The sequence below is a fragment of the Artibeus jamaicensis genome, unplaced genomic scaffold (assembly GCF_021234435.1).
Source record: "Artibeus jamaicensis isolate MK-2021 breed Jamaican fruit bat unplaced genomic scaffold, CSHL_Jam_final contig_233, whole genome shotgun sequence".
Classification (NCBI taxonomy): Eukaryota; Metazoa; Chordata; class Mammalia; order Chiroptera; family Phyllostomidae; genus Artibeus; species Artibeus jamaicensis.
The window spans coordinates 55,370,119-55,396,725 of record NW_026521486.1 but is presented as its reverse complement, the minus strand read 5'-3'; the positions used below and the strand labels follow the sequence as shown (position 1 = coordinate 55,396,725).

Here is a 26,607-nt window from a genome sequence, read left to right as displayed (position 1 = left end):
CAGTCCCTGACCCCAAAGTCCTGGGGGTAGGGTTCAGTGAGGGTGGGTGTCCTCTCTTCAATTCCTTCTATTGTTCCCCAGAAGGCTTATCTGGGCTGTACGTCCTGTCCCCCTCCCAAAAGGCCCCTCCCCCCATTGTCAGACAGAGGGACCTCGGGCCCACAGGGAGGCTCCAGCTCCTCCTCGCCCCTACCTCCACCCCAGCAGTCTATTGTCTGCTGAGGAAGCCCAAGTGCACGTGACTAGGCCCAGGGGACAAGCGGACAAAGTGGACACGCTGATGACCAAGGACCCAGGACAGAGAACCTGGACATGGGTCTCTGCACATTTGGCTTCCTGTCCCAGGGGCTATCCCAGAAACTGGGAGGGGTGAAGACCCCTCTGGACTCTACACTGGGGTCTACAGCTTGAAGAGGAATCCATTCCTGCTCAGTATGGATGCGCCTTATGACTTCCTAGACAACAAAAATAAGATCCAGAGCCAGAAGGGGACATAGTACCCAGCATCCTCTCCACCATCTCATTCTCCCTCAGCTGAACAGGGAGGCCTCCGAAGAAAGGTACATTGGGCATTTGGTGCTTTAGAATCTGGGTGTTGGGGGAGTGGTGGGAAGTCAGACTACTGTGGGCTTTCCAGTGTGGTCTAGAACAGAGGCCAGATTGGGGTGGGGGGAGAGGGACTTGGTAAAGGGGAGGGTTTATCAAAGATCTAGGGCAGGGGTGTCAAACTCATTTTCACCAGGGGCCACATCAGCCTTGTGGTTGCCTTCAAAGGGCCAAATGTAATTTTAGGGCTGTATAAATGTAACTACAGGTAGAAACAAGGTGCTGGGCCGGATAAAACAAGGCGGAGGGCCTGATTTGGCCCGAGGGCCTTGTGTTTGCCACCTGTGGTCTAGGGTTTTCCAGCGGCTGCAAGCCCCGTGTCTGGACTGAGAGGCGCTGCAATTGCAGATGAGGGACAAAGACGGCCTTGTCTTTTATCTTACAGCCTGTGCCCTGCTACTTTCACCAGACCCCCCACTCAACTGATTCGAAGGGCCAGCTGATCTCTTCCATACCACTTCGTCCCCCTTACCCCCACCACAGCTTCCCCACTTCCCTGTGCCAAGACAGCAGCCTCAGTGATATAACAAAACCTTTATTCTCAGAAAACAGGAAAAAAACCCCAAAACCAATCATTTCTATCTGGCCCTTGCCCCAGCCCTCCCACCCACCCACATATCCTCCTTTTGGGGGACCTGTGATGCATGCATAGGGGTGGGAGCTGAAGGAGCCCATGTTACTGGGACAGAAAGGAGTCCTTCTGAGTCCAGGTACCCTTCTCCAAGTTGACACCACTGCCAGCCTTGCCCACCTCCGACACCGAGAGGGAGGAGTTTTGCGGCAGGGCCAGAAGGGTTGCCCTGAAGTTCCTTAGGGAGAGAGTAGCTGAGTCAGCACCACCCCCATGGCCTTCGCCAGTTACAGCTCATCTTCATCCAACTTGGCAAGTCTGGCCTGGCAGAGTGGGGTGTTTGGAGTTGGCGGAACTGGTGGTACTGAAGGAGAGTCTCGAGGAGTCTGGGAGATGTCACCAAGGGCCTGAAGAAAGGCACAAGCTGAAGGATCAAAAAATTTAGGAATCCACCCTCACCCATTACTCTCTTCAGTGTAAGCCCCTGTTGCACCCACATCCTGCAGACACCTTGGCTGATCTGAGACCATCGGTTAAAGTGCAGGGAGGAGGGTAAGAGATGGGGAGTAGGAAGAGGCAGACAAGAGGAAGGTGGTGGAAGAGGAAGGGAATGGGGGAGGGGGATTTGGGGATCCCGGAACAAGGAGAGGCCTTTCCCGTTCTACCCTTCCGACCAGGGAGTGCCATTCTTCATACCTGTGTTTCCAGGGGCAGAGGGGCTCTGGCCAACTCCCCTTTGGGTAACAGCAGCAGAGAGGGGAGAGAGCCATTGATGGGTGTGTGTGTGCTGACCTGGGACCGGTCTCCAGGCCGAATTTTCCCAGGGCTTCCTACCCCAGGCCCTCCTGGCCGCCCCAGACTGTTGGTCTGGCTCTCTCGTCTCTGGTATTCAATGGGAGACTGCAGTGCTGGGGCAAAGAGGAAAGTGGAAGGAGGGTTACCGCAGACAGAGGTCCTTTCCCTCAGGGCTCTGCTCAGGCCATCGTCCCATTTGCCCTCCCTCCAAAGCACTGTCATCCGTGTATACTTGCCTTGAGGGATTCTGAGTTACTGACTGTTGAGCTAGTAGTGGAAAAGTGGGAATAGGGGACAAGGAGAAGCTGGGGTCAGAGGGCAGGGCTGGGAGACTGGGCAGTGAGGGATGCAGGAGGTCAAAGGGCTGAGAGAGCAGGAGGAGGAGAGAGGGTGAGAGCTTTACCATTGAGAAAGTCTCGCTGGCTTTCCAGGATCTGAGCCACTTGCTTGACCCAGGCCTGACTAACTGCAGGGTCTGCAGTCTGCAGGACATAGCGCTGGATTCCCCCCTCCGGCCCTCTGGAGGTCAGAGCAAAGCGGCAAGGGTCACCTTGGAGGTTCCCCTCCAGGCCAAGACAGCTCACCTGGATTGGCAAACAGGAGATAGCGCCCCCGAATTCCTCAGGCCATCTCTGGTTCCTGCCCTCTCCAACAAATCCAAAAGCCAGGCACGGTGTCTGAGGCCTCCGCGCACCCCAGGAGAAGCCCTCCCTACCTTGATGCTGCTCTTGTACGCATATCCAGGCTGTGCCCCGCCTCGCGCCCCTCCTCCCAGGGCCTCACTGAAGATGACGATTTGCTCAAAGAGGAAGACACGCCGCTCTCGACCCCGGGAGGAGAGAAGCCCCCCAGCCTCGGGCTCCGTGACCCAGAATGTGTCCTGACACAACAGCTTCCCCTGAGCAGTCAATTTGCCCTAGAACCAAAGGACAGTGGTCTTCCAACAAAAAACAAAGAGAGAAAAGGGGCAACTTTCTCCCCGCTCCTCCCCCTGACAGACCCAAACAACCGTAGGGAGAGGGTTCCCCATAAGGACCACCCGGGTACTCAGGCTGGGGCAGAAGAGAGCCCGGCCTCAGCTTTCCTCCTCCCTCCCCGTACCTCAAACCCCCGCAGTCTCCCCAGGGTCATCATGTCATTGCAGCGCTTGGGCACGATGCACATGACCTCCACAGCTCGCTGGGGCACAGGAGAAGAGAGAAGCATCGTCATTGTTGGGAAGGAGCCGCCTTTTGACTTCAGACCACGTTCGACCCCCGGCGAGCCTCCCCCCAAAATCGGACAGCACTATACCACCCGAGGAGCTGGGGGGTCCAGGAGACTAAGAAGATAAGGTGTGCGTCGTGCCCTGGAAGACTCTCACCTCCAGCTCTTCAGCATCCATCCCAGCTCTACTATAATACTTGAGAAAATCCTAAGATGTAAAAAAGAAATGGTCAGGGAAGGCACCAGGACATCCTCAGAGGCTCTCGCAGCCTCCCCCAAAGACACAGGCGAAGACTCCTAGGGAGTCTGGAGGAGGACTTGGGGACCCTGGGGAGATGAGTGAGGAAGGCGCTGTGCGGACCGACTGTGAGTCCTGGAAACAGGTCGGTGTTCCTGACCTTGAGCAGCAGCTGGTATTTCATGATCCTCTGCACTGGTTTGATGAGGAGGTCACTGAGCTGCAGTCGGTGTCCCAGCTGCTGCCGGAGCTCCTGGAGACAGAGACACGAGGTGGTTGTGCAGCCTGGGAAGCCTGCACATGATGATTCTGCCCCTCTTTCCCCCAAGTACCTCAGCCACTGACCTCGAAGTAGCTGTCCCCAAATTCTGACGCCACATGCTCTGATTTGGGCTTATTCTGACAGTATACCACATACATATGCAGCCGGCGCTCCTAACAGGTGTAAAGTTTAAGAAGGAGCAGGGTGGGTCAGCGGGGAGATAGCATCTGCTGAGTCCCATCCATCCCCAAGCCCCACCCTCTCAAGCCTCACATGTTTGATGAATAGCTGAGCCAGCCAATCAGGATCCTTCAAACACTGCTGTAGTTCCCCCAGGAAATAGCTAGACAGATTCGAAGGAAACAGGTAGGTCAAATATCCCCACCCATGCAATTGAGGGCTGTCTGCCCAGTAGGGTTCCCCATGAAGCCTGTCCAAACTCTCATTCCTCGGGCAACAACAGCTCGTGGGCCCTGTGTGGGACACCGAGATGACCAGACATAGGCCCCTCCCCCTTTCTCTCAAGGATCCACCACTCACTCTCGATGCCACTCGTATATTTGCTGGATGTTTCCAAACACAATCCTGTCGCGGCCTCGAAGACTCTCCGGGACCCCCTGAGCAGCCATGGTGGCCATGTAACCCTGTGGGAAGTTGGGGGCGGGAGCATGGGCGTGTGGGGCCAGCCCTGGTGGGAACGCCCCCTCCCAGCACATCCAGGATGGACAGGGGACTGGGAGGGAGGGACAGGGAGCATCAGGGATATCGCTTAAAATTAGCCCCGGGCAGAGGAAAGGGTCAGGCCAGGGCTGGGAAGGGAAAAAGGAAGTTACCTCCACAATCTGCCCCAAGTCCTCCACATACATTTTCTCTGTCTCTACCAGTTCATTGAGGACGTACCTGGGAAGAAAGCAGGAGTGCACATCCTTGATGTAGCTGCGTCCTCCCTCCTGGACTAGAAGTCCCTTCCTTACCACAGCCAACCTCAGAGGAAATTTCAATTCTCGATTCTAAAATGTGAGGGACATTTCCTCTGGAAGTTGTGCCGTGGCGGGAGGGGAGGGAGGTCATACGGACACTTACATACTCCTTTCCAGAGCCTTCTTTTTCTGTTCCTCCTCACTCTCAGGGGCTTGGGACAAAGTCTCTTCCTCAGGTGGCTGAAAGAAAAGAACACCCGAGAGTAAACACATGGATGCCTCTTGGGTGAGGGGATCCACTCCAGACCATTTCTTCAAACCTTCGTCTCATCTCCAGGGCCTTCCAACAGTGTGGTCAGCAGGGTCAATTCTGGCAGCTCCTCTCCTGTGGCCAGAGCTGGTTCCAGCATCCAGTTCTAGGGGCCAAGGTCAAATGCCAGAGGTCAGGGACAGTAGCTGTGTCTGTCCATTGACCAGTGACCCTCAACCTGTTCTCTCTCCCAGTGTCCTTCATGGATGTCCTACATTCTCCTGTGACGCTCCCTGCTTACCTCATACAGTCCAGCCTGGCTACTGTCTGCTTCGGTTTCCACACTGACACAATGTTTGGAGTGATCCAACCATCTTCTCAGGCCACTGACGGGCCCTGGGGGGCCCGGGGAACAGGGGCCAGAGCTGAGGCCAGAGTTGGGGCCAGAGGGGGCAGCCAGGCCCGAGGCAGCTGAAGCTGAGATACTCCCCTCACTGCCAGCAATGGAATAGGATTCTAATGGGGTGGGGAGGAACAAAAGGGGTAATAGATATCGCTCCAGCTCCAGACTCAGGACCTCTAGAAGCTCCCAGAGCTTCCCCGTGATGCTCAACCCCTCTTTCCCAGGCTCTCTCTTGCCATCCTCATTTGAGTTGGCCCAGATAGAAAATTTCACCAGGGCACCCTTGGAAGGAAGGAGAGCAGATATCTGGCTTCCCAGGCTTCGACCCCAGTTGCATGTGGAGGTTCCCCCCCATCCTGAGCATGGCATAGATATGGGGGTGGGGGCAGCCATCTGGGCAGACACTGGAAGCGGGGGTGTGGGGTGGCCATCTGTTCTCTTACAACCCTCCCCCTTCCCGTGGGTACGGACCATTTTCTGAGAAGGGGGGGTATGAGGAGCTAAGAGCCCATCTGCTACCCCCAGACCCCTCCTCCACAAATTGCAGTAATCACTATAATAAAAAGAAAAGACTTCTGCAGACCACCTCCCCAACATGCACCAACCCAACAGAGGGGGCCAGTGAGGAGTGCGTCAGGGTGGTCTCTGGCCTGGGCCGGGGACAGAGGAGCAGCAATTTTTGAGAAAGCCTCTGGTAGACCCTTCATCCTCACTCCTCCATCCCCCTGTCCCTCTTCAGAGCTGAAGTCGATTCTCAACAAAAGGGTTTGAGGGAAGATGCCGTTCTAGGCCTAAGGAGATTGTGGATGGGTTCTCCAAATACCCAGTTAACTACAAGAAAGCCCTGCCCCTTCCCCAATTTCCTTAACTAGTTAGAAATTGGCAGGCAGAAGGGATCTTAGAGATCACCTATTAAGTATTTCCTGGAAAACACAGGTACGGTCTCCAGCTTCCAAATCCCTAAGGCCAGGGCAAGCAGAGATCCTGAACCCTCAGCCCGCCCCCCCCTTCAACACTGAGCCCTGGAGACCTCACACTCACCACGTCCCCCCCGGGCGATGCAGCAGCCGCATTTCGCCAGCACTTTTCGGATCACATGGGGACAGGCACAGCGACCCCCCTTGTGCCCCCCCCGCATGGCGCCCGGGCCCCCCCGAACCCCCCACCCGAGCCGGCCATGCAGGGGGAATCACGGGGGGCGGGGTGGGGCGGGGACCGCGCAGGGCGCACACCCCCCCTCCCTCCTACCCCCGCTCCAGGCTGGGGGAGGGGGGGAGGGAGGGACGGGGGAGGGGGCGTCCAGGGGTAGGCGGAAGTCTAGTCTGGGAGAGGGCTGGGGGCTCTGCAGAGAAGGCGGCGCGGGGCCGGGCCGCGGATCTGGGCGGGGAGGGCTTCCGGAACCCTGTCGGTGCGGGGCCCAGGGTCCAGATGCCCAGCGGGGAGGGAGGGATGATGGGGGAGACTGGGCCGGGGTGCGGCAGGCGCTCCAGCTCCGTCTCGGGCCTCTCGGGTTGGGGGTGGTTCTAGGCCCGGGCAGGGGAGAAGGCGGGGGCTGACTCCCCGAGTTCACAGGCGCTGCGCGGGTTCCGGCCGAGCGGCGAGCCGAATAACAGGCTCGGCCGCGGTGCCGCCGCGGGGAGGGGCTTCTGCGGCCCGGCTCCGCCCTCTCCCTCCGGTTCCCCCTTTCGCCAGTGCCGGGTTCCCGCCCCAGTGCCCCCTCCCCCAGGCACCACGGCGTCCCCGCTCCACGACTCCGGCGCCTCCGCCCCTCCTCCGCATCCTGGGCTCCCCAGCCCCGGCTTCCCCCTCCTAACAGCATCTCGGGCTCTGACTGCGGAGGGCTGGGGTGGGGGCGAAGCCCAGTGGTGGGGTCTGCCCGGGTCGCCCCTCCGCCTCTGCGGTGGAGAAGGGCGCGGTGGACGCGGCCTGGCCGGTGCGAAGATGTCCCGGGGTTGGGACTATCCCTACCCGCGCAGGGGTGGGCAAGGCCCCTCGGTAGGGGTGCGCGAATGGGGAACGCAGCCCAGGTGCCGCCCTCTCACCGGGCCCTTCTTTCCTCCAGGCCCCGGGACTCCAGCCGAAGCTAATCACCAATTAAGGCGAAGTCCCAGAGCCTGGGCTGGCGAGGGGCCAGGGGTGGGGCGCGGGGACACTCCGCCTGCGGGGGCTCCGGGCCGGCTGAGTGGGGGACACACAGCGGACTGGAGGGCGAGAAGAAGTGTAGAGGTCTCAACGATTAAATGGGTCTCATGCAAAGTAAATGTGAACCTTTATGCCCATAGGAGCATTTAAAAAAAAATAATTCGCCACTTTGCGCAGGATGGCAAACTGCCCCACCCCACCGCCAGCTTCTTACCGGGCTGCAGAGCCCAAGCCGGGACCTGACGCTCGCGCTGCCCTCTCTGACCCCCCTCTGGACAGGCAGTCTCTGGCTCGGTCCCCTCCGGCCCCAGGGGGCTTCTCTCGGGGGGCTGCGGGGATAGAATGATTGTAAGGAATCCGCCCTTCACGCCCAGCCTTGACCTTCCCCTTTCCCCTGCTGTCAAAATCCACATCATTATCAAAGGGTCGCCAAGACTGGAGTGGAGGGAACGGTTTGCCCGGGCGGCTGTGGCCCTCTTAATGGGACTCCTGGATTCCTGAGAGTACCCCGCAAAATCTCCTTTTCTGTGTGATTGAGTTGTGGAATGCAGCCCTCCTGAAGCCCCCTAAACACCGCCGAACCCCACCACACTCGCCCTTTCTTACCCCCTCTTGCCCGGGTAGGGCGCATGCGCGCAGCATGCCCCCCATGACCCCCAGTATCCGGTCAGTGCGGCCAGGGGCGGGGCGGTCCGGGGGCTTCATGCTGGACCCCTAGTCAGCTCCAAGTTTCAGGGCCGAGGGGCACGGAAGCTGGGGGGCTCTGAGGCCTGCGTGCGTCCGGGGAGTTGCTGCTGACGAATCCGCCCCCTGCCCGGCTCCGCCCCTACTCCCACCCCAGCCAAACTTTTCAAAAGGGGTAGGGTTGTCCCTCCCTGCAACCGCAGTTCAACAACAAACCCCTCTTCATCCCGGTTCCAGTGTGAAGTGTGACCCGGGGCTTCGCAGGGTCACGGTGGATCCCACTAAGTACATGCCGGTCCCCTAGGCCCCGTGCAGGCTTAGCGACTGGGGAGGCGCACGGGGGTTTTCTAATCACTGCCCCGTCCCCTTTCTCAGCAGCCAACCCCCGCTGGTTCACAGAACAGAATGGGTGTGGCATCGAGTTGCATATTTTACTTTATTTTTATTAAGTTAAAAGCTACAGTTTGGCGGCGGTTCCAGAACAGGGTAAGGAGGCTCCTTATAGGGGGCAGAGAAGAGCAGGAGAAAGACAGACGGACAGAAACAGAGACAGGAAAGGGCAAGGTTAACGTAGATGGGGAATCGGTTCTGAATAACACAGCACGGGCTCCATGGGTGCTCTCACCCTCGGATTCCCCCTCCCCTGCACCGAAGTTCAGCAGTGGAGATGTACTGGGGGTTGGGGGGTGGTTTGAGACCCCTCCCCACCCAGGTCCTTTCTCAGCTTAGTCACTGGCGCACAGCACATACCAGAAAAAGCCAAGGGCAATGGAGGGGGCAGGAAGACTGGGAGTATGTACAGGGGAGGAGGGAAGCAGAGCCTGAGGATCAGCCTCTGTCAGAAGGGAGCGGCTCACACTGCACTGAAGCACTTGGCCTGTGGGGGACAGAGAAGGGGATGGCCCCCTCCCTCTTTGAACTCCTTCCCCAGTCAGACAGGCCCCCGACTGTGTGGTATGGGGGGCAGAAGGAGAGAGGAGAACAGAGGCTTCTGTTGGGTCCTAATGGAGGAGAACGCAGGGGCCTTGGCAAAGGGGATGTCCTTCAATCATCTGTGATACCCTTGGCTCTCAGCTCCTCTTGCACCCGGGTCAGGTAGGTGGGGTCCGGGTACCCAAACCTGGGAACAAAGAGAAATGAGGGTCAGCACTAGCTGTTGGGCCTTACTCACATTACCCCCATGCTTACACTCATCTAGGGGCCCCCTTGCGGCCCCTCTCCCCCCTCCCCTAATGTCATCCAAGCACAGAGAAAGGGGTCACCCCCTCCCTCTTTGAACCCCCAATTCTGCTTATTCTCAGTAGGTTAAGCTGGGCACGTCAGGACCAGGTTAAATGCAGGAGAAACCGGGGCGGAAGAGATGGTTGACTAGTTTGGGCTGGTCCTCTCCAGTTAGGAGGCTCCCAGAGAGAGGGGGTTGATGTTATTCCCTCAGTGAAAATGGACAGAAGGGGGAGAGCCAAGTAAAGGGAAATGAAGGAGTGTCCCACAGCTGGGGTCCCCCTGTGCAGCTGGTCTTGTGGTGGATGTCGTTCCAGGTGATGACATTCGGTCTCCCTGTGGTCATGGACGTGCCAATAGTGAAGGTGAGACGCTGGTCAAACGCCTTTCGGAACAGGGTCAGCACCTTGTTGCCCTCGGGGCAGTCTGGGAGGTAGGCCACCCGTGTGGTGCCGGGGTACCGAACTCCTGGGTTTGGGTGTTCAGCCTGGGAGGGGGGAGGCAAAGTGGGCAGTGAGCAGCTGGGCATCTTAAGGCCATGATGCCAATGGAAGGTCACCCTGGCCAGCCTTCTGTCTGCACACCCAGCTGATGCTGGCCAGGCAGCGACAGGCTGACAGCCTTTTAGGTCAGGAGGGACTGGAGGGTCTGAGTAGCAGGAGCCTGTTTCTGGACAAAGTCCAATGATTGTTAAGAGGTTCCTTCTGGGCGCAATCCCTAAGTCTCAACTCAGCAGCAAACGGATTCTCAGAAGTGATGGAAGGTGGCTGGTCCTTACTCCCCAGATAACTCAGCAGAAATGTGAAGACAGAATGATCTATCTTTCACCTTCTCTTCTCTACCTGAAAACACTCCCAGTGCTTCGTCTGTTGTCTAACCTGTTCCATTTTCCTGTCGCTCTGCTTCGGAGCTTCCTTCTCCCTCTGCAAAGCAGAGCTGGAAATTACTCTTCGTCAAGCAGGAAGACACCCGTTGGCCCTAGTCCACTCCTGCTGTAACCTCACACTGTCACCAAGGCTCTCCTCGCTCATAAATCGGGAACGGAGTTCCCCTCCCAGCTCTGTTAGAAGGGTCAGATCCCTTCCTGCTGTGTCTGCCTGCACCTGAGCCACCATCTCTGCAGAACTGGAAACTGCATGTAATTCCTTTCTCGGATACCTGATTTTCATGAGTGCCTTAGGGTTGTAAGGATGAAAAGCTGGGCCTTAAGGGGACCTCCTAGGCTCAGAGCATTGAGTGCGAAGGCAAATAGCAAAAGGCATGCAGTGGAAACAGCAAAACTGTATCACATCTGACAAACACACTCACCCTCCTTCAGCTTTCACAGGTCAGAGAAGGAGCTAGGGGAGGGGGGAAAACATAGGGTAAGGGCAGGCAGTAGTCTCCTTACCCCCTGGACACCGGGCGGGAAGACATACTGGATGACGATGGTGCCGTATTTCTCATAGCTGGGCAGTAGGAGTGTGGAGTCCTTAGAGACCAGCATCCGCCCGTTCTGGGGCTGGTTGCCCACCAGCTGCCCATAGAAGCGGCCACACATGGGGCAGGCCTTTTTCACCTGCAGGGCCCGGGTGATGCAGCCTTCACAGAATGAGTGCCGGCACTTCTCCAATGTCTTGGCGTTCTGGATCTCCCCCAGACAGATGGGGCAGGTACTCTCTTGCTCTTCTGCCTCCTCCCGAAGGCGGGGAGGGAGAGGAGGGGGCAGGGGAGGAGGAGGGGGGGGAAGACCCCGTGCCCCTGGGGGCAGGAGTGGGGCTGCTCTGAGAGGGGGTGGGCCTGGGCGGTGCAGCTCAGGGTGTTCCCCCCCACCCCCCAAAGCCAGGCAGCCCATAAGCTCCCCCTGCCTCTGAGCTTTCTTCAGCTCTTTCTCTGCCTCTTTTAGCAGCCCCTTAAGAGCCTTCCGGGCCAGGTACAGCCCATTGGGAGGGGCCGGGGGAGGGCCCTGTGGGGAAAGCTGGAGAACATAGATGTCAGAAGTTTCGCCATCTATGAGGATGGACACACGGTGCTCCTCCCGAAGCCGGGCCAGCCGGGCTGGGGTCTCCTTGCTGAGGAAGTCCCACACAGGTTTGGAGACAGTCACTTTGGTCTTGCAGGTGCCTCCACAGGCTGCCATTCTGGACAGGACGAACGACACTGCCCCCAGGGTGAAAGGCACTCAGGGTTGGGGGGTCCCCGTTTGACAAACATCAGTGCCTCCTACTTCAGGTTTCTTTCCAACTTTATTTTCTCTCTGTTCTCTGAAAGTCCAGCACCCAACTAACTCCTTCCCCAAGTTCATTTTCTCTCTCCTCTTCTCTTTCAAACCCCAGCACCAACTGAAGTGGAAGGAAGTTTCTATAACATTCTCATCTCAACCAAGCATCATTCTTGGTTCTCCTTCCACTCCCCCCCCCAGGGGTCACAGCAACAACCTGCCCCTCCCCGCTGTGGGTGAAAACTGGGTTCCGTAAAAGGGAGGGAGACTTCTGCACCCTCCTTTTTTGCTCACTTTGATCCTGAAGAGCTTAGAAATGGCATGCAGTCTCTCTTTCTGTCCCTGCTCCCTACTTGTAGGTGGTGCGACCTGGTGGGCAGACAGGGAAAGGAGGGAAAGTGAGAAACCCCTTCCTCTGTGCCCACATGCCCCAACCCAGCAACCCACATAACAGAGATGGGACCCCGGGTGTAAACTACTCGGAATGGGATCACGTGGAACACAGAGTGGAGGACACCAATTTAACGGTGAATGCTGCGGTTCCCTCAGGATGCAGGTACCTTGAAAGCCCATGGACGATGACAGCAGCAGAAACCACTCTGTTTCCACACTCAGCTGACCAGCACTGGGGGGAAGAGGAAGGGTAGAAAGTTGTGATGACCAGTGTTACCATCCTCCCCAACCAGCCCATAAACAAAAGAAAAACTCCTCTTCCATGTCCTCTCCTCCCCTGCAGAATCCCATCCCCCTAGCCTCTCCTCAGGTTGTTAAAAAAGGAATTTCAACACGCCAACTTTTTTCTCCCTCGGCTCCGAGGGTCTCAAGAAAGTCTGAGGAACAGATAAGAGAAGTGAGGAAGGGAAAGCCCACGCATACGGAGGTCCTCCTTGCGGCTTTCCTCGGATCCCAGGGACAAGAATAGTTCCTATGTTCCCTAGCTCTTCATTCTGCTCCACGTTCCCACGGAACTCAGCCCGTATTGCTGGGGGGCCTTCCTAGAGAGTCAGCCCAGTGTCTCCAGCTGAAGTCTGTATGGAACGCAAACTAAGGGGCAGCAGCCCCTACAATAAAGTTCTCATTGCCCCCTTTTAAAGCCAGCACACCAAGTGCAAGCCTGTCAGCAACCTAGTCTGTATTCAGGAGGGTGGGGCTCCACTGGAGGAGCGTGATGTTCCCCTGAGTCTTGCCATGCTCAGCTACAGAGGTGTCCCTCCAACACCTCCAAAGGCAGCTCAAACAGAAAGAGGGGCCGTTAGCGTGACCTCAATTCCTTGACTGATCCTAAGAGGAGCAGCTGTCTGTTTCTGCCTTCATCACAGTCCCCTCAAGGCCAGATGCATCTCGAGATTCAGAAAGTGAAACTGGAACCCTGGAGCCTCCGCTCGCCCGGTCTATCCAGGTGAGACACCCCTCCCCCAACCCACCCGTCAGAAGGAACCCAGGACCTGGGTGTTCTTAGCTCCAAGTCCTGCTGGCACAGAAAAGGGAGGCGGGGCCACAGCTTATGCTGGGTCTCTGATTCCTCTGGGGCAGCGCAGGCTGGACACGGGGGTCAGTCCCTCCCTCCGGACAGGGGCTGGCGGCAGGGGCAGCCGGGAAGGACGAGGGTCCCCGGGGGCGTCCGCCGAGGCTGCTTCACCCCTCCCCCCACGACCTCCCGCAAGACACAACCCGGAACCAACTCCCCACTCCTCCCTCTCGCAAAGCCCCCAGAGCCCCACCACTGGCTGTGGGTGCATGTCGCACGATCACTGTCCCCAGAACCTCTAAATGGAGGCCGAGGCTGGAGGATGACAGAAAGAGGCTCCTGGGGTGAAGGGGGCCCCGGCGCCGCGCGCGCACAGAGGAAGCAGGCGGAGGAGGGGGCGCAGGGGCCGCGGGAGAGCGCGTGAGGGGTGCGAGCGGGGTCCGGGGGGCGCGCGGTGGGTGTGGGGGGCGCAGGGCTCACCTACCTCTCGTCAGCGCCGCCATTGCCGATCACATGACTGAGGCTGTTGCTGGGATGACGGCCTGGGCCTTAGCAACAAGGGGGGGAGACCCCAGAAGGCGGCGGGGGCGGGGGTGATCGCAAAGGGGGTGCAAACTGAGGGAGAGAGCCGACTGCACCCCCTCCCGGTGCCAATCACCGTCTCCTCTCACGCCCCCATCCTGGAGCCCCTGCCTGCCCCCCCCCCCCCAACAAAAATGGAGGCTCCGTCCCGGTCTTTGCAGGGAGTGGCGTCGTGGAACTGGGGGTAGGAGGTTAAATCCCTTCGAGACGCCACCCTGCTCGCCACCCACTCCCGGGCCGCTCCCTTCTCTTTCCCGGCCAGCAGCTTCGGGAGCTGGCGCTGGTGGGTGGACGAGGAGGGGTGTCGGTCTAGGTGGATGCGGAAGACGGAGCGAATCGCTGTGATCCTTATGCCAGAAGGGCCTTCGAGGAATCATATGGGGTCGGGAAAGGCCCTGGGTCTAAAAGATAAACAAACCACAGCACTGAACTGTTTCCATCTCCTCCCCCAACTCTTGCCTTTTTCTAGCTCACCTTCCGTGACCCTCACAACCGGCTCCCAGAGGGGTAAGTTGGAAAGTGCCTCTGATCGTTTTCTTTACAGAGATACTGACTGAGGCTGGTGCAGAATGGGAAGAGAATACGTTTTTAAAAATGCATCAGGGTGGGGGTGGTGTCAAGTCCGTGGGTCAAATAGTTAAAAACTCTCACAGGGGAAAAAAAAAAAAAAAAAGGTCTGCTCAATTTGCTTCCCACATCAGAGCAATCTCCACCCCCAGTCCAACCTGCTACCCCAGGGGCGACATGAAGCCAGGGTTTTCCTACAGCCAGACCTCGGCTACGCAGACCCGGATCTCTCAGACTGGCCACAACCTCTGTCACCCCCTTTTCTTCACTCCCCTTCTGGGCTGGAGGGTTGGTCACTTTCTTCTTCACTTTCCCAGGACCCCGCTGTACTATTCCTGCCCTCCAGGCAGAGGAGTTCTTTCCCAGGAAGCCTAGGAGAAAACTCAGTTTCTTCTTTTAGCTGGTGGGCTGAGACTCCTCTCCCCTTTACAGAGATGGGGATGTGACCAAGCCTAGAAGCCTGGAGGGCGAGGGAGGGAATGGCTTAACTTCCACAGAGCTGGAGACTGTTTCCCCTCCCATGCACCATCCTGGGAGCCCAAATTCATTGCCATCTATCTAGAAACCAGCATCCTTCAAGGCCCAACACTGTAAAGATCAGAATTCTTCATCTGGTCCCTGAACCCATGAGCACAGGCTTCTTCAGAAAAGGGGAGGAAAAAAAGAGGCATTTCTGTGAAGGAATTTGGATTCAATAATTTAATTTCTACATAGTGACAGCAATGGGAGCAAATACACAAGATCTTTTGTATTAGTTAACAAAACAAAAAAGATGAGAGTCAGAAGCAACAAATGAAGACCATACTGTTCATGATACGTCAGCAGCCACCTGGTCAGAAACTCATTTCTAAAGAACAACAGTTGCTGGTGTTACGGAGTTTTATTGCGTTCAGCGGGGGAAAGGTGGATGGTGGGAATGAAAGAGGCCTGTCAGGCTCCGCACAGGAAGGTGTCACAAGGGCTCTGATCCTTTACTGAGACCTCTTGTTACTTCCTTTGGAACAGAAGATGGAGGGAAGAAAGGACTTCTTCTTTATGACCTCGTGACTTCTTGTGAGACAGACCAGTCCAGCCAGATACAGAGCAAAAAATCTTTGCATCCCCACAGGCCAGTGGCTGGTGTCCACCTTTATATTTTTTAAAAATCTAGAAGCTTCAAGGGGTATGAAGGACAGCTAGAAGAACGGCTGCCTTTACCCCAAAGGCATTGGAAGGCAGGGAGGACGCCATCTGGGCTCATCGGGGTCCTCTGCGTTCTGAGACTACCATGCATCAGCCAACTGTCTTTGGAGGAGGCTGGGTGACTGAGTTATGACTCTGACTCCTCTGGGGGTGGAGAGTGAAGATGACAAAGAAGGCCATCTGTCCCCTGGGGGACACAGTAGCAATAAGATGGGACAGAATAGAACAGAATAACATCCAACCGGAAAAAGGGTTTGGGGGAAGGATGTATGCTGGGCACACACGTCCAGGGAGCAGAGGAGGTTCTCATACCTGAGACCGCCATCCTCTTGAAATGACCAGGGTCAACCCAGGTGGACATATTCCCTTCTTCCAGGAATAAAACCTCGGGGGTGGATAGACGTGAAAGGAAATTTAATGTGGGGAATGACCCTCACACCCCTGCTTACCACCTTAGCCTCCAGGACTGGCCAGACCCCAGCGAAGGGTTCCAGTGCCAGAAGGAGTGTGAGGTCTTGAGGAAGAGCAGCAACAAACGCCTCCCCTCAGCCTCAACACTTTGGCCAACCATCCCTGGGCTCCTGTGCCCAGAAGGTACAGAGGTAGGGGTGGCAGTGGAGTGGGGAAAGCTTGGAGAGACTAGCCAGCCTTTGAGACTGACATTCTCCACTTCCCTGCATAATCACGAGTCCTCTTCATTCCCACCTCCACACGGTATGAGCCTGCTGAGCACAGTCCACCCCACCTCTGTGTGTAGACTAGCCGTATCCCCTCATATGTGTGCATGCCAGCACCATCTGTGGTATCTTGAAGGTCTTCCATCCCAGAGCCTACCAGGAAGGAAGTATGCCACAGTGAGTTCTATAAAGTTATCAGCAAAACTCAGACTCTTCGTTCATCCCACAGAGCAAAGTGCATCCAGAGTAGTGGCTTGAGCCAGGTCCACCTGTCCAGTCAGGTCCTGAAGACGGCAAACAACCCCTCCCTGCTGCGCCTCCTGTCTTACAGAAACTACAGAAAATTTTACAAAAAGTCAAGGCACTTGGGAGAGAATCAACAGTAACATGCTAATGGAGCAAGTTGACTTGCTGGAGGCAGAGAGGGAAGAAAACTGGACAACAGGGAGAAAAGGTGGTGTATTTCTGAGGCCTTGGAAGCGCCTCCTCAATAAGATGGAGTTATTTGGGTAGAAGGAGCCTGTAGCCTGGATCAGCAATGAGGAAGGGAAGCCGCAGCGACCAGAACATCCGTATTTCCCCCAGGCCTCTTGGAACCCCGCCACCTGAACATACAGCAGCAGTCCCCACGGAGTCTCTTAGGCAAAAATGTTGGTAATAAAGTCCAGGAATCGCTTAGCATACTGCTCAGGATGGACGGTGGAGATCTCTGCCCCAGCCTGTGAGAGGAGGTACGGAATGTGGTGTCAGGCCACCCCACGCCTCCTCCCCATTCCCCACCCTCCGTTCCACTCCCCACAGTGCCACACCCAGCACGTCATCCTTTTGCCACCCCATTGCTCTGGCACAAGAGGCTCTTTCTCCAAGGAATAGTCAGGGCAGGAAAGGAAAGGCCTTGTGGAACCCTCACCCCATGCTTGACAGTTTTGGCTGCATGAGCTGCTTTCTTCTTGGCGTCATACTGCGTTAGGATGTCAATGAGGCCCATGAAGTACACTTCTTTCTGGGGGGCCCCTGGAGAGAGTAACCACCAATGAAGAGCAAGTACAGTCCCAATTCCCTCTCCTCAGGAACCAGTCAGATCTGTTTCAAGTAGCTAACCCACTCTCCAACCGACACCCTGGTCTCTGCCCCACAGGGACTACCCTCCCCACCCATAAAATTTCCAGGATCTCTTACCCTCCGCACTCCGGATGGCGTAGACATCAATGAAGGACTCAAACTCTCCAGGGCCCAGGGGCCGATGGGAATGGATGTAGCCGCCAATACCCTCAGGGGAAGTGCCATAGGAGCCCACCAGAGTAGGAGGTCCAGTCAGGCCACAGTCCCCATCCCCCTCTGACTCCTCCTCCCGCACAGGCCCCTCCTCCTCTGGTTCAGAGCCGCGAACTATGTCGTGTATGCCCAGCAGAAGGCTGTAGTCCATGATCTTCAGCTGCACGAGGAACTGAGACCCCACTGACAAATCAGATACCCCAGATCTTCCTTCTCACTCCCAGGTACCACCCTTACGCCTCCCTCTACCCTTGAATTTCTGGGGCCCTCCTGGGGAAAGGAAGTATACAAATGGAGGGTTGGTAGTATACCACTGCCCTTCTGTACCTAAATGTCCTGATGTCTAAGATCATCCTTTTAGCTCATTCCAGTGATCCCCTCCATGGGTCACCTCTACGTGGTTTTCATGTCTCCTACCCAGCTCCCTACCATGCAGAAATCCCAAAGGATAAAGGGAAGGGGAGGGAGTCCCTCACATTGTGAGTGGAGAGACAACTACCCCGAAGGGAACAGAAAGGAAACAAAGCCGTTTCCCACGTCATCACCTCCACATCTCTCTTTAGCTTCTCTAGAAATACTTTCTTCTCCTCTTCACCAATATAAACTTTCTGGTTCTTGTTGAGAAAGTCCATATCCTTAAGGGTGGGCAATTCCTTAACCTGAGAATAAGTAGAGAGACATCTTAGGAATGTGCCCCTTCCCTGAAGGTCCCAGAGAACCCTGCTCTGTCCAGGGCTCCGTCTCTAACTCAGTGGTCTCCAGGGGAGAGATCTTCTGGCCCCTCTCTCACGTGACTGCGCACTGGGCTGCTGCCCGAGTTTGTCCTCAACTCCAGTGGTCTTCCCAGGTTCTGTCACTGCAGCTGTACCCCACACCACATCCTGCTACTTTCTGCTGATGGTTTTCATTAAGGCCCTCCATGCTGACTTTTCTTTCTTCTTATTAAGCAAAACTAGCTGACTGAACAGGAGAGCCCGGAGTGAGACATGGAGGTTGAGCATTTCCCTCTTCCTGTCTGACATCCTTATCCATCCTCAAACCTTCCACATGCGATAACCCTCAATAAAGCAGCTGTTCCCACTGCCCCATCCGCACAATCCCTGGAGTGGAATAAGTTTACATCTCTCTTCCAGTAAGGGTTTAAGATAAGAACAAATAGCTCGTAATCCCTGCCTCTTTATCCGAAGATCTCTTTCATCCGTCCCCCCCCCCATCCATCACCCTAAAATGAGCATCACCTTTTCCTTATCGCTGGCTTCCCGGGACACTAGGGAGCCCTGTGGAGAGACCCAAAGACCAAGTCAGTAGAAGTGGCTAAAACAACAGTGAAGATCCAGCTCCTGAGATGACTACTCAAACCCAAAGCTTTCTTTCCTTCAAAATGAATCATCCAGGGCCCTCCAAGGCCCTTCCCCACTCTCAGGCCATCGGTGGCCTTCCCCTCTGCCATAGCCATCCTCTCCGTACCTTGAGGTCATACTTTCTGTGCACAGGAAGACGGTGGCTAAACATGTTGCGCATCACAAGCATGTAGCTGTCCTCATTGTCCACGCTGACCCGGTACATCCCTAGGAACTGGGGCAGCAGCGTGTTGCCGTGACACTTCACAATGTACTGCGGCGGGAGGGAGGAATGGGGAGAGGCTGAGCGCAGTGTTCGAGAGCCGGGCATTCAAACGCTGCCTTTCCAGAGTGAGCACAACACTTCGAGGAGAGAGGTTACGAGAAGGTCAAAGTGGCGGGAGCGTGCCCCTGGGTACCTGTGAAGTTTCTGGTTCCTAATCTCTGATTAATTTATTTGGGAAATGTCTCAATTTTATTTTATATTTTTGTAATGTCTCAATTTTAAAGCATCTTCTCTCATTTCATATTTATCATTCTTTCGGATGGAGAATGTGGGTGTTATTATCCTTACTTTAGATGTTCTTTATATGCAAAATGTCACAGGATTAGAAATTACATCTGTTAATCCACAAATTGATTTTATCCAGACCATTGTTTCTTGGTGGGCTAGATTCCTCTAGTAAAAATGCCTGCATGATGGTCTATAATTTGGATTCTTAAAAAATTATTCCTCTTTCAGTGTGTGTCCCCCCGCCCCCCGCTCCCAGTATTGCTGTGTACTTCCCTTCCTGGCAGACCTTCTCAGAGAAGGAGTCAGAGTCAGCAATCAGTCTGCTTCCTATCTTTCATTCACAACTCAAATCAGCAAAATCAAATATATACCCTCATTTCTTCCTCTGAAATCTTTCTACTCCTCCTTCCCACGCACACACCCCCTGCCCCCCAGGTGCCAGATACAATGAGCATTCAGTCACTGTCTTATGTACACTGAAGGGCACGTGCTGCTCCTACTGACCAGTCCCTCCTTAAAACTCTTCACCCACAGTTCCCACTAGACCACTTTTCTGATTTCTCTCCTCTGTGTCCTCAAACCCTGCATGAAATGGAGTAGGACATAAATAATTAAAATTTTCCATGGGCTCTTAAAAAGTCAACTTTAAAGGATATTTTCTCAGGCCCTGGCTGGTGTAGCTCAGTGGATTGAGCATGGGCCTGAGAACCAAAAGATCGCAGTTCGATTCCCTGTGAGGGCACATGCCTGGGTTGCAGGCCAGTTCCCAGCAAGGGATGCATGAGAAGCAACCATACATTGATAATTTTCTCCTTTTCTCCTTCCCTTCCCTTCTAAAGATAAATAAACAAAAACAATTTTTTTTTAAGATCTAAAAAGGATATTTTCTCTAGTTGCTCCTTAAGGCTTTGTCCTCAACCTTTTTCATTTCACTCCTCACTTCCCTTTAGTAATCTTATCTAAACTAATGGCTTTATTTATTTTTAAAATAAATTTTACTTATTTATTTATTTTTAGACAAAGGGGAAGGGTGGGAGAAAGAGAGGGAGAGAAACATCAATGCATGGTTGCCTCTCACATGTCTCCTACTGGGGACCTGGCCTGCAACCCAGGTATATGCCCTGACTGGGAATCGAACCAGTAACCCTTTGGTTTGCAGGCCGGTGCTCAATCCACTGAGCCACACCAGCCAGGGCCTAAACTCATGGCTTTAATTACCACCTCATCGCCTATAACTCGCAAACCTAGACTTCTACTCTAATCCTCTTTCTTGAACCCCATTTCCCAGCCACTCAAAGGACACAGATGTCTGCATGAACTGCAGATACCCCGAACTCAACATGTCTAAATCAGGTCTTCCTACGAACACCCATTTCTGTCCCTGCTTCCCAGCTGCTGGTGAATGGGCCTGCAGTTCCCCCTGACTAGGAATTCGGGGGTGTTTTTGCCTTAACCCCACAATTCCACCCGAAGTCATCCTTTCCAGCTCCGTCGCCATTGCTCCTCCAGGCCCTTGTCATTTCTCACCTGAATAATTATAATTACCCCCCGTCTGGTACCTCCACTCCCAATATTCCTCCCTCTAGTCCATTCTCTATCCCATGGGTATTTCTAAATTATATCCAGATCACTCCCCTGCAAACCACCTTCAGGGGAAAGTCCAAACTCTTTGTGTTGCTTATAAAACCCTCACAATCTGCCCTGGGTGGTGTGACTCAATACATAAAGGACTGACCTGTGAACTAAAGGGTCACCAGTTCGATTCCCAGTCAGGGCACATGCCTGGGTTGCAGTCCAGGTCCCTGGTTGGGGGTGTGCAAGAGGTACACACTGATATTTTTTTCCTTCTTTTTCTCCCTCCCTTCCCCTTTCTCTAAAAACAAATAAATAAAATCTTAAAAAACACAACCCTTTACAATCTGGCTTTTGCCTATTTTTCCACAATACCACATTCCAGCCACATTGAATTTCTTGAAATTCCCTAACACCGAGCTCTCTCATGCTTCTGTGCCTTCACAAGGGCTATTTTCCTTTGCCTGGAATGCTCTCTTCCACAATGCCCGATGGTCGGTCCCTTTCGGTTTTTCAAGAATCTATTCCTATGGTATTCCCTCTTTAAAAAAGTCCTTTGGGCCTCCCGAGTGTATCTCCTTCCTTGAGTGAGTCAGGATGCTCTTCCTCTGCCCGCCCAGAGCACGCTGCACCAACCTCTACCACTGCACACCCTTGCTGGGCGCCCGTGCTGGCTCACTGGACTCTGACATCAGAAAAAGAGAGCTCCTCAAGGGCCATCTCATTCCCCTCTTTCTCCACAGCCTAACACGGGGCCTGTTAATAAAAGACATTCAATATTTGTTGGATAAACCAAAGATTCCTTTTGGAATCTTTCATTCATTCCTTGCTCCTTGATTTTAGTGAAATAGTTTTCTTCAATAGAAAGACATTCAGACAGTGTTTTGATCACCAAAATAGTCAACAAACATGCCAGCTTAATCTAATCAGACAGAATAGCTCCCTACTTCACTTCAGGGCTGGATATGATCACAGCTTCTACCTTCCAGTTCATCCCAATTATGGACTCATCCTGGTTTTTCTCCCCAAACTGCGTTTATTCTTGATAGTATACTTGGTGTTAGCGCTTTATTCAATTCTAAGTCTATAGTTTATACTTTGTTATACTTGTGCCCTTTATGTATCAATCCACACTGGCCTTGGATGGTAAGTATCAAATGAGAAGGAACACGCCTAAATTCTATTTAAATGAACACAAATAGATGCAGAGGCTCTCTTCTGGAAATTTCTAGTTTTTGAAAGACATGATCTTGAATTTTTCTTGGGGAGCAAACTGGGCTGTAGGGAGGAAAAGGGATGGGAAGTCTCCCTGTGCACTCCGGCAGCTGAGTTGCCATTAGAGACGGAAGAGGGAAAGAAGGCTGGAGGGAGGCCTGACCTGGTGGTAGTTGGAGAGGTTGCTATGCATGTCGGCGATGTCCTCACTGGATACTTCTTTGATGACCAGAGTCCGATCATAGGAGATAAGGAAGCGGCCGTCACTGCCTTCACTTTCACTCGGGGGACTTCGGGTAAGGGATACCTGTTAGGGACATGGAATAGACCAGAGGTTCTTTTCCTCCCCCTTTATAAGGAGATGCAAGTCATAGTATAAAGGTCAACTGAATGTGTCTGAAGTAGACAAAACCCTGGCATAACAGGATGAGCAGGGGTTCGTAATCTGGTGTCTATATATGGACTGGAAGTGGTGTAAAATTTTAATATATACGCATCTTTTCCCTCAAGAACAAGGTGTATAGCTTTCACCAGACTCTTGAAGATGCCTGTGATGACAAGAAGGTAAAGAATCACACTTACCAAGGTTCCCATTTCTCCAAACATGGCTGTCACAAGGGTTCCCCAGTGGTTAGGGAGAAACGACTACCCTCAGTCCATAATAAACTCTCACCAAGTAATCCTGGTCATCAATGCCAAATCGGTCTCGAAGGTTCCTGAAGACCTGGGGACAATACTCCTTGAACTTGAAATGACTGGGCAGATTTTCCCTGAAATAAGGGTTTTCAAGGTAAGAAAACGAAGTAACAATATTACCTTACATTTATATAGGGTTCGACAGTTTATAAAGCATCTTTCCATATACTACCTTATTTGATTCTCATAAAACCCTTAGGAGGTCCTTTAAAGACACATTAATTCCATTTTATAGAAGGGGAGAATGTGGCCCAGGGGAGCTGAGTGACCTGCTTAAGTCACATGACTAGTAAATGGCTTAAGTAGAACCAGGTTCTAGTCCCCATCCAAACCACAGCCATTTCCCAAATCTCAAGCAAGCCAAAAACATCTTAAAATCGGCAATAGGTGCCACTTTTTGGAATGACATCTTCTGATACTAGCAGGTCTTACAGACTTTTTCTTTTTTTTTCCTCTTTCTCAGAGTCCCTATCAGAAGCTAATGGTAATGGCATCTAAATGGATTGACTCTATGGAACTGCTAGGCAAGAGGAGAGATAAACTAGTACATACACATACGAGTGTAGGAAACACTGAAAATTATTTTAATTTCTGCATTGGGAAGGAGGTTAGATAATAAACTTGTAAGTTGCCTTCTAAATGTAAAACCTTTAACTCATTGAATCTCAACTATTAAAATTATTTACTCTTTTCTACAAAGATTGACAACAGAAGGATGGCCATTCCCACACACCTGTGGAAAAGGTGATTGTTGACCTTGATCTTGGAGCTGGCCTTAAAGTCATCTGGCAGCAGCATTACAGGGGGAGGCACCTGGCTGAGCTCATTGATCTGATAAGTCAAAACAAGAATGGGGAAGGAGTGAGTAGGCATGCGGAGAACTAATGCTACACTGTGTCTGGGCACAAGTCAGAAAAAAGCAACTCAAACCTCATTCTTTTTAAAAACACCGCTATGCATTCACTGGACAGAGGGCAGAGACTGCTGCCCAATGAGGACTGGAAGGACTGCAATAAGCAACCCTCACCCAGAACCCCTCACACTCCCATCCCCGAGCAACTTCATGCTCATGGTAGTCATTCTATATCAGGCAAACCCTGAAAGCAACTCAGGACTATTTTTAAAGCTGTGAAAAATTTTAGAGAGAAAAACCCTCTGCAGACTTAAGACAAACAGTTCCATGCTCCACTAAAAACAAAACAAAAGGCATTTTTAGAAGTACACAAGACAGTTAATGGGACTATGAGGGGTCAACAGCAACAACATGGAGATGTCCGTGTTCTGCAGGAAGTATCGCCTTACAAACAGGACCAGTCCTTCCAGACCACTCTGACCCAGTTCTCTGCAGCAGGTCGCACCTGCCCTGGTGTAAGTTAGAAGAAGAGCAGCTGATTTCAGAGGGAATGCAGGCAGGCAGAGGATATGAGCTCATTAGGCATCTGTTCACTGAAGTCAAGACAACCCACAGCCCAAAGGATGCAAACATCACATGCTCTTCTCAGCCTCCAGAATCAGCATCTAATTCAGGGTAGAAAGGCAGTTCCTTCACTAAGAAATCTTGAGGTGATGTGCTTTCTCCCAGTGCTGCCCCAGTAGCCTTCACCCATCTTTAACAGTGTACTCATCATCTGACTAACCACAAGTTTATGTAAGTTCCCCACCTAGATTCTGAGCTCTTCCTGCAAGGACCTGCTCTCATCTCTGGCGTCTCTCAGCTGCCTGCTAGCATAGTGTTCGGCACGCGGTGGTCCTGAAGTTTAGTAACTGAATAAGTGGATGCCTTGTCTATCCTTACTTGAGCACTCGATAGAAGCATGGAAGTGAATCTAACCTAAATCCCACACACTGCAGTGAAACCCAGATCCTCTCATTCTCAGCAGAAAAGGAGGACAGAATGTACTCCTCCAGGAAAAAAAAAAAGCCACTTGAGATTTACAGCCTAAAATTCAGCTACAGTTCTTCATACCCCCTCTTCACCACCTGCTGTAAAGTGGGCTGAATCATCACTAAGACATATGTTCAAGGAATTTCTCCATTCCGGACATTCGAAGTAAATGTGTGTTGGCTGGAGAGCACAGTGTGGAAGCTAAAGTATAGAGACCTAGGGAAGCTGAGGCAGGTTTTATGTGTAATTCCCTTAACTCTTACTAAAGGAAAACCCTCCTTGTTAAGCTTTCCAAAGGGATGGATGAGTCAGGTACACATGAGAGGCAGCCCTACCTCGATCAGCCTTGCCCATCCCAAGTGCCTTAGACTGGGTACTCGCTGATAAGACATTACTACCCATGGAGCTGGGAACACTCCACAGAGCTACAAATGCAAAAGGGGGCTGACAGACCCCAAAGAACATTTTAAACCACAAATTAAGAATGTGACAAAAACTGTATGCTTCCTCACCCTCTTCCACCTCTACAACCCCACCATAATTATAACAATTCATGGAAGATGACATAAAATACTGCCTGTAGCTTTCAAGGTCGTGGCAACCCTCCCAACTCCAGATCTAAAGCAAGAAGGCAATGGCTGTAATTCCTTCACCTGGGTTATCCTCAGGAAAGGAGATGCACTAGCCTCTCTGGCCCCCTCCTGATTCTCAGGCTACACCCTCTACAGCAGTTTTCTGCTTCTGAAGTTCACCACCACAGTGTGCCCATGGCCAGCACTTATCCACCATCTCTTCAGTCAAGGACGACTCCCACTTACACCAAACATCATCACTCTAGCCCACAATGGGGATGCAGTTAAGACCAAAGGCTGAGTGAGTGCAACCGTTAGGCTCAGCAAGGGGTCGCTTCTCTGAAATGCTGTACCTCTGGAGGGGAAAGGAAAGGACAAGCAGGATTAGAAGGTCCAGGAAGCCCGGAGCTTCCCTCAAAGCCAAAGTTCCAAAGTCAAGGGCGGCAGCTGGAAAGCAAGGTGGAAAGGAAAGTGAACCGTATCCCTTATCCAGCTACCCTCCCTGCTCCCTTCCACACACACTCTCACCGGAGACCTCATCACCAACCCAGAAGAGATACTACTACCCCTAATGTCCTTTCAGCTGGAGCCGGGTCCTGGCCGGTCTCGGCAGCCCGGGGCTGAGGCTGGATCCGGCAGGAAGGAGGCAGAGAGCTGGATCTCAGGTGGGGAAGGCGGAACTACAGTGGCAGAGTGAAGGGCGGAGAGGGAGACAAAGTCTACGATTAAGGGAAAAAGTCTACAGAGAAGATACTCCGGGAGAACGCCTGGAGGCTGGTGAGCAGGGAACAGGACAGCCCGGGGGGAAGTGGCAGCAGCGCGAGGGGCACCGGAGACGGGGACTCGCCAAGGCTCTGGAGCTTGAGGGCTTCGGGTAAGGTCTACCGGGGAGGGAGGCGCGCTAGGGCCGGGTCTCACCGAGTGGGCGACGCCCCACAGGAACACGCCCACCAGTGGGTCAGCCGCCCGGAACACCTTCACCTTTTGCTGCACAAAATGCTTCTTTTTGGTTTTGGAGGCGAAGCCGAAACCCTGGCCGGGGGCCGCTGTACTCGCCGGTACGGTGGCCGGCGGGGCCGAGGAGGATGCCATGGTCTCCCGCGTACCCGACCGAGTGGACGTCCCGGGATCCGGGCTTCCAACCCCGGAAGCGGCTCTCACCTGCTCTGCCGTCACGTGATCGGAGCCCGGCCCGCAGGCGCCGACGCCGGCAGGGGTGGGGCCGGGCGAGCTTGGCTCCGCCCCCCGTCGCTGGTTACTTCCCGTCCGAGTGAGCTGCTTGGGCTCACCTGGCGCAGGGGGCGGTGCCTTGGCCCCGGAGGGCGGAGTGTAGTCCGTGCAGTCGCTGGTACCGTCAGGTCACCGAGGCAATGGGGATGCGGCCAGGGCTGGCTTGTTTCACTCTTCAGTTAGGGGCTTCTGTGCGCTAAGTCGCCGCCCAGTTTTTAGGAGTAACCTCCTGCCTGAGGCTAATCAAAAGCATGTCTTAAGGAAGTAGAACCCATAAATGGTTTTAAAGTATTTATGTGCTTGTTTTTAGAGAGGGCCACTCTGCATCATTCTG

General features: G+C 53.8%; 3 protein-coding genes across 9 annotated transcripts; all 3 read right to left on the bottom strand.

The window, feature by feature from the left end:
* Positions 1-1,164: 1,164 nt before the first annotated feature.
* On the bottom strand, positions 1,165-8,344 carry ARHGEF25 (Rho guanine nucleotide exchange factor 25). Of its 3 annotated transcripts, none has more exons than XM_037127109.2 (16): positions 8,000-8,344; positions 7,608-7,722; positions 5,150-5,364; positions 4,919-5,014; positions 4,762-4,838; positions 4,512-4,578; positions 4,219-4,322; positions 3,952-4,021; positions 3,762-3,851; positions 3,577-3,669; positions 3,336-3,386; positions 3,074-3,151; positions 2,688-2,888; positions 2,376-2,556; positions 1,970-2,085; positions 1,165-1,584 (listed from the first exon to the last, which is right to left on the bottom strand). In XM_037127109.2, exons 1-16 carry the CDS (start codon positions 8,096-8,098, stop codon positions 1,465-1,467), a joined length of 1,773 nt encoding a protein of 590 aa, XP_036983004.2. In that variant the 5' UTR covers positions 8,099-8,344; the 3' UTR covers positions 1,165-1,464. The 3 variants fall into 3 exon arrangements, with proteins under 3 accessions (XP_036983004.2, XP_036983003.2, XP_036983005.2); XM_037127108.2 differs by having other exon boundaries at positions 1,166-1,584; positions 1,874-2,085; positions 8,000-8,340; XM_037127110.2 differs by lacking the exons at positions 7,608-7,722; positions 8,000-8,344 and adding an exon at positions 6,293-6,876 and having other exon boundaries at positions 1,167-1,584; positions 1,874-2,085.
* Positions 8,345-8,494: 150 nt separating this feature from the next.
* Positions 8,495-14,122, bottom strand: DTX3 (deltex E3 ubiquitin ligase 3). Of its 3 annotated transcripts, none has more exons than XM_037127101.2 (7): positions 14,023-14,122; positions 13,447-13,949; positions 12,059-12,123; positions 11,793-11,867; positions 10,689-11,418; positions 9,568-9,785; positions 8,495-9,197 (listed from the first exon to the last, which is right to left on the bottom strand). In XM_037127101.2, the coding sequence occupies exons 4-7, from the start codon at positions 11,819-11,821 to the stop codon at positions 9,122-9,124; spliced, it is 1,053 nt and encodes a 350-aa protein (XP_036982996.1). In that variant the 5' UTR covers positions 11,822-11,867; positions 12,059-12,123; positions 13,447-13,949; positions 14,023-14,122; the 3' UTR covers positions 8,495-9,121. The 3 variants fall into 3 exon arrangements, with proteins under 3 accessions (XP_036982996.1, XP_036982994.1, XP_036982997.1); XM_037127099.2 differs by having other exon boundaries at positions 13,451-13,949; XM_037127102.2 differs by having other exon boundaries at positions 10,689-11,437; positions 13,451-13,949; positions 14,023-14,121.
* A 664-nt stretch (positions 14,123-14,786) lies between these two features.
* Positions 14,787-26,222, bottom strand: PIP4K2C (phosphatidylinositol-5-phosphate 4-kinase type 2 gamma). Of its 3 annotated transcripts, XM_053662055.1 has the most exons (11): positions 25,962-26,052; positions 23,884-24,104; positions 23,320-23,417; positions 22,564-22,660; positions 22,054-22,197; positions 18,717-18,863; positions 18,488-18,526; positions 17,795-17,908; positions 17,154-17,421; positions 16,885-16,988; positions 14,788-16,693 (listed from the first exon to the last, which is right to left on the bottom strand). In XM_053662055.1, exons 2-11 carry the CDS (start codon positions 24,070-24,072, stop codon positions 16,613-16,615), a joined length of 1,281 nt encoding a protein of 426 aa, XP_053518030.1. In that variant the 5' UTR covers positions 24,073-24,104; positions 25,962-26,052; the 3' UTR covers positions 14,788-16,612. The 3 variants fall into 3 exon arrangements, with proteins under 3 accessions (XP_036982987.1, XP_053518030.1, XP_036982986.1); XM_037127092.2 differs by lacking the exon at positions 23,884-24,104 and having other exon boundaries at positions 14,787-16,693; positions 26,025-26,222; XM_037127091.2 differs by lacking the exon at positions 23,884-24,104 and having other exon boundaries at positions 25,962-26,221.
* Between the last annotated feature and the right edge of the window lie 385 nt (positions 26,223-26,607).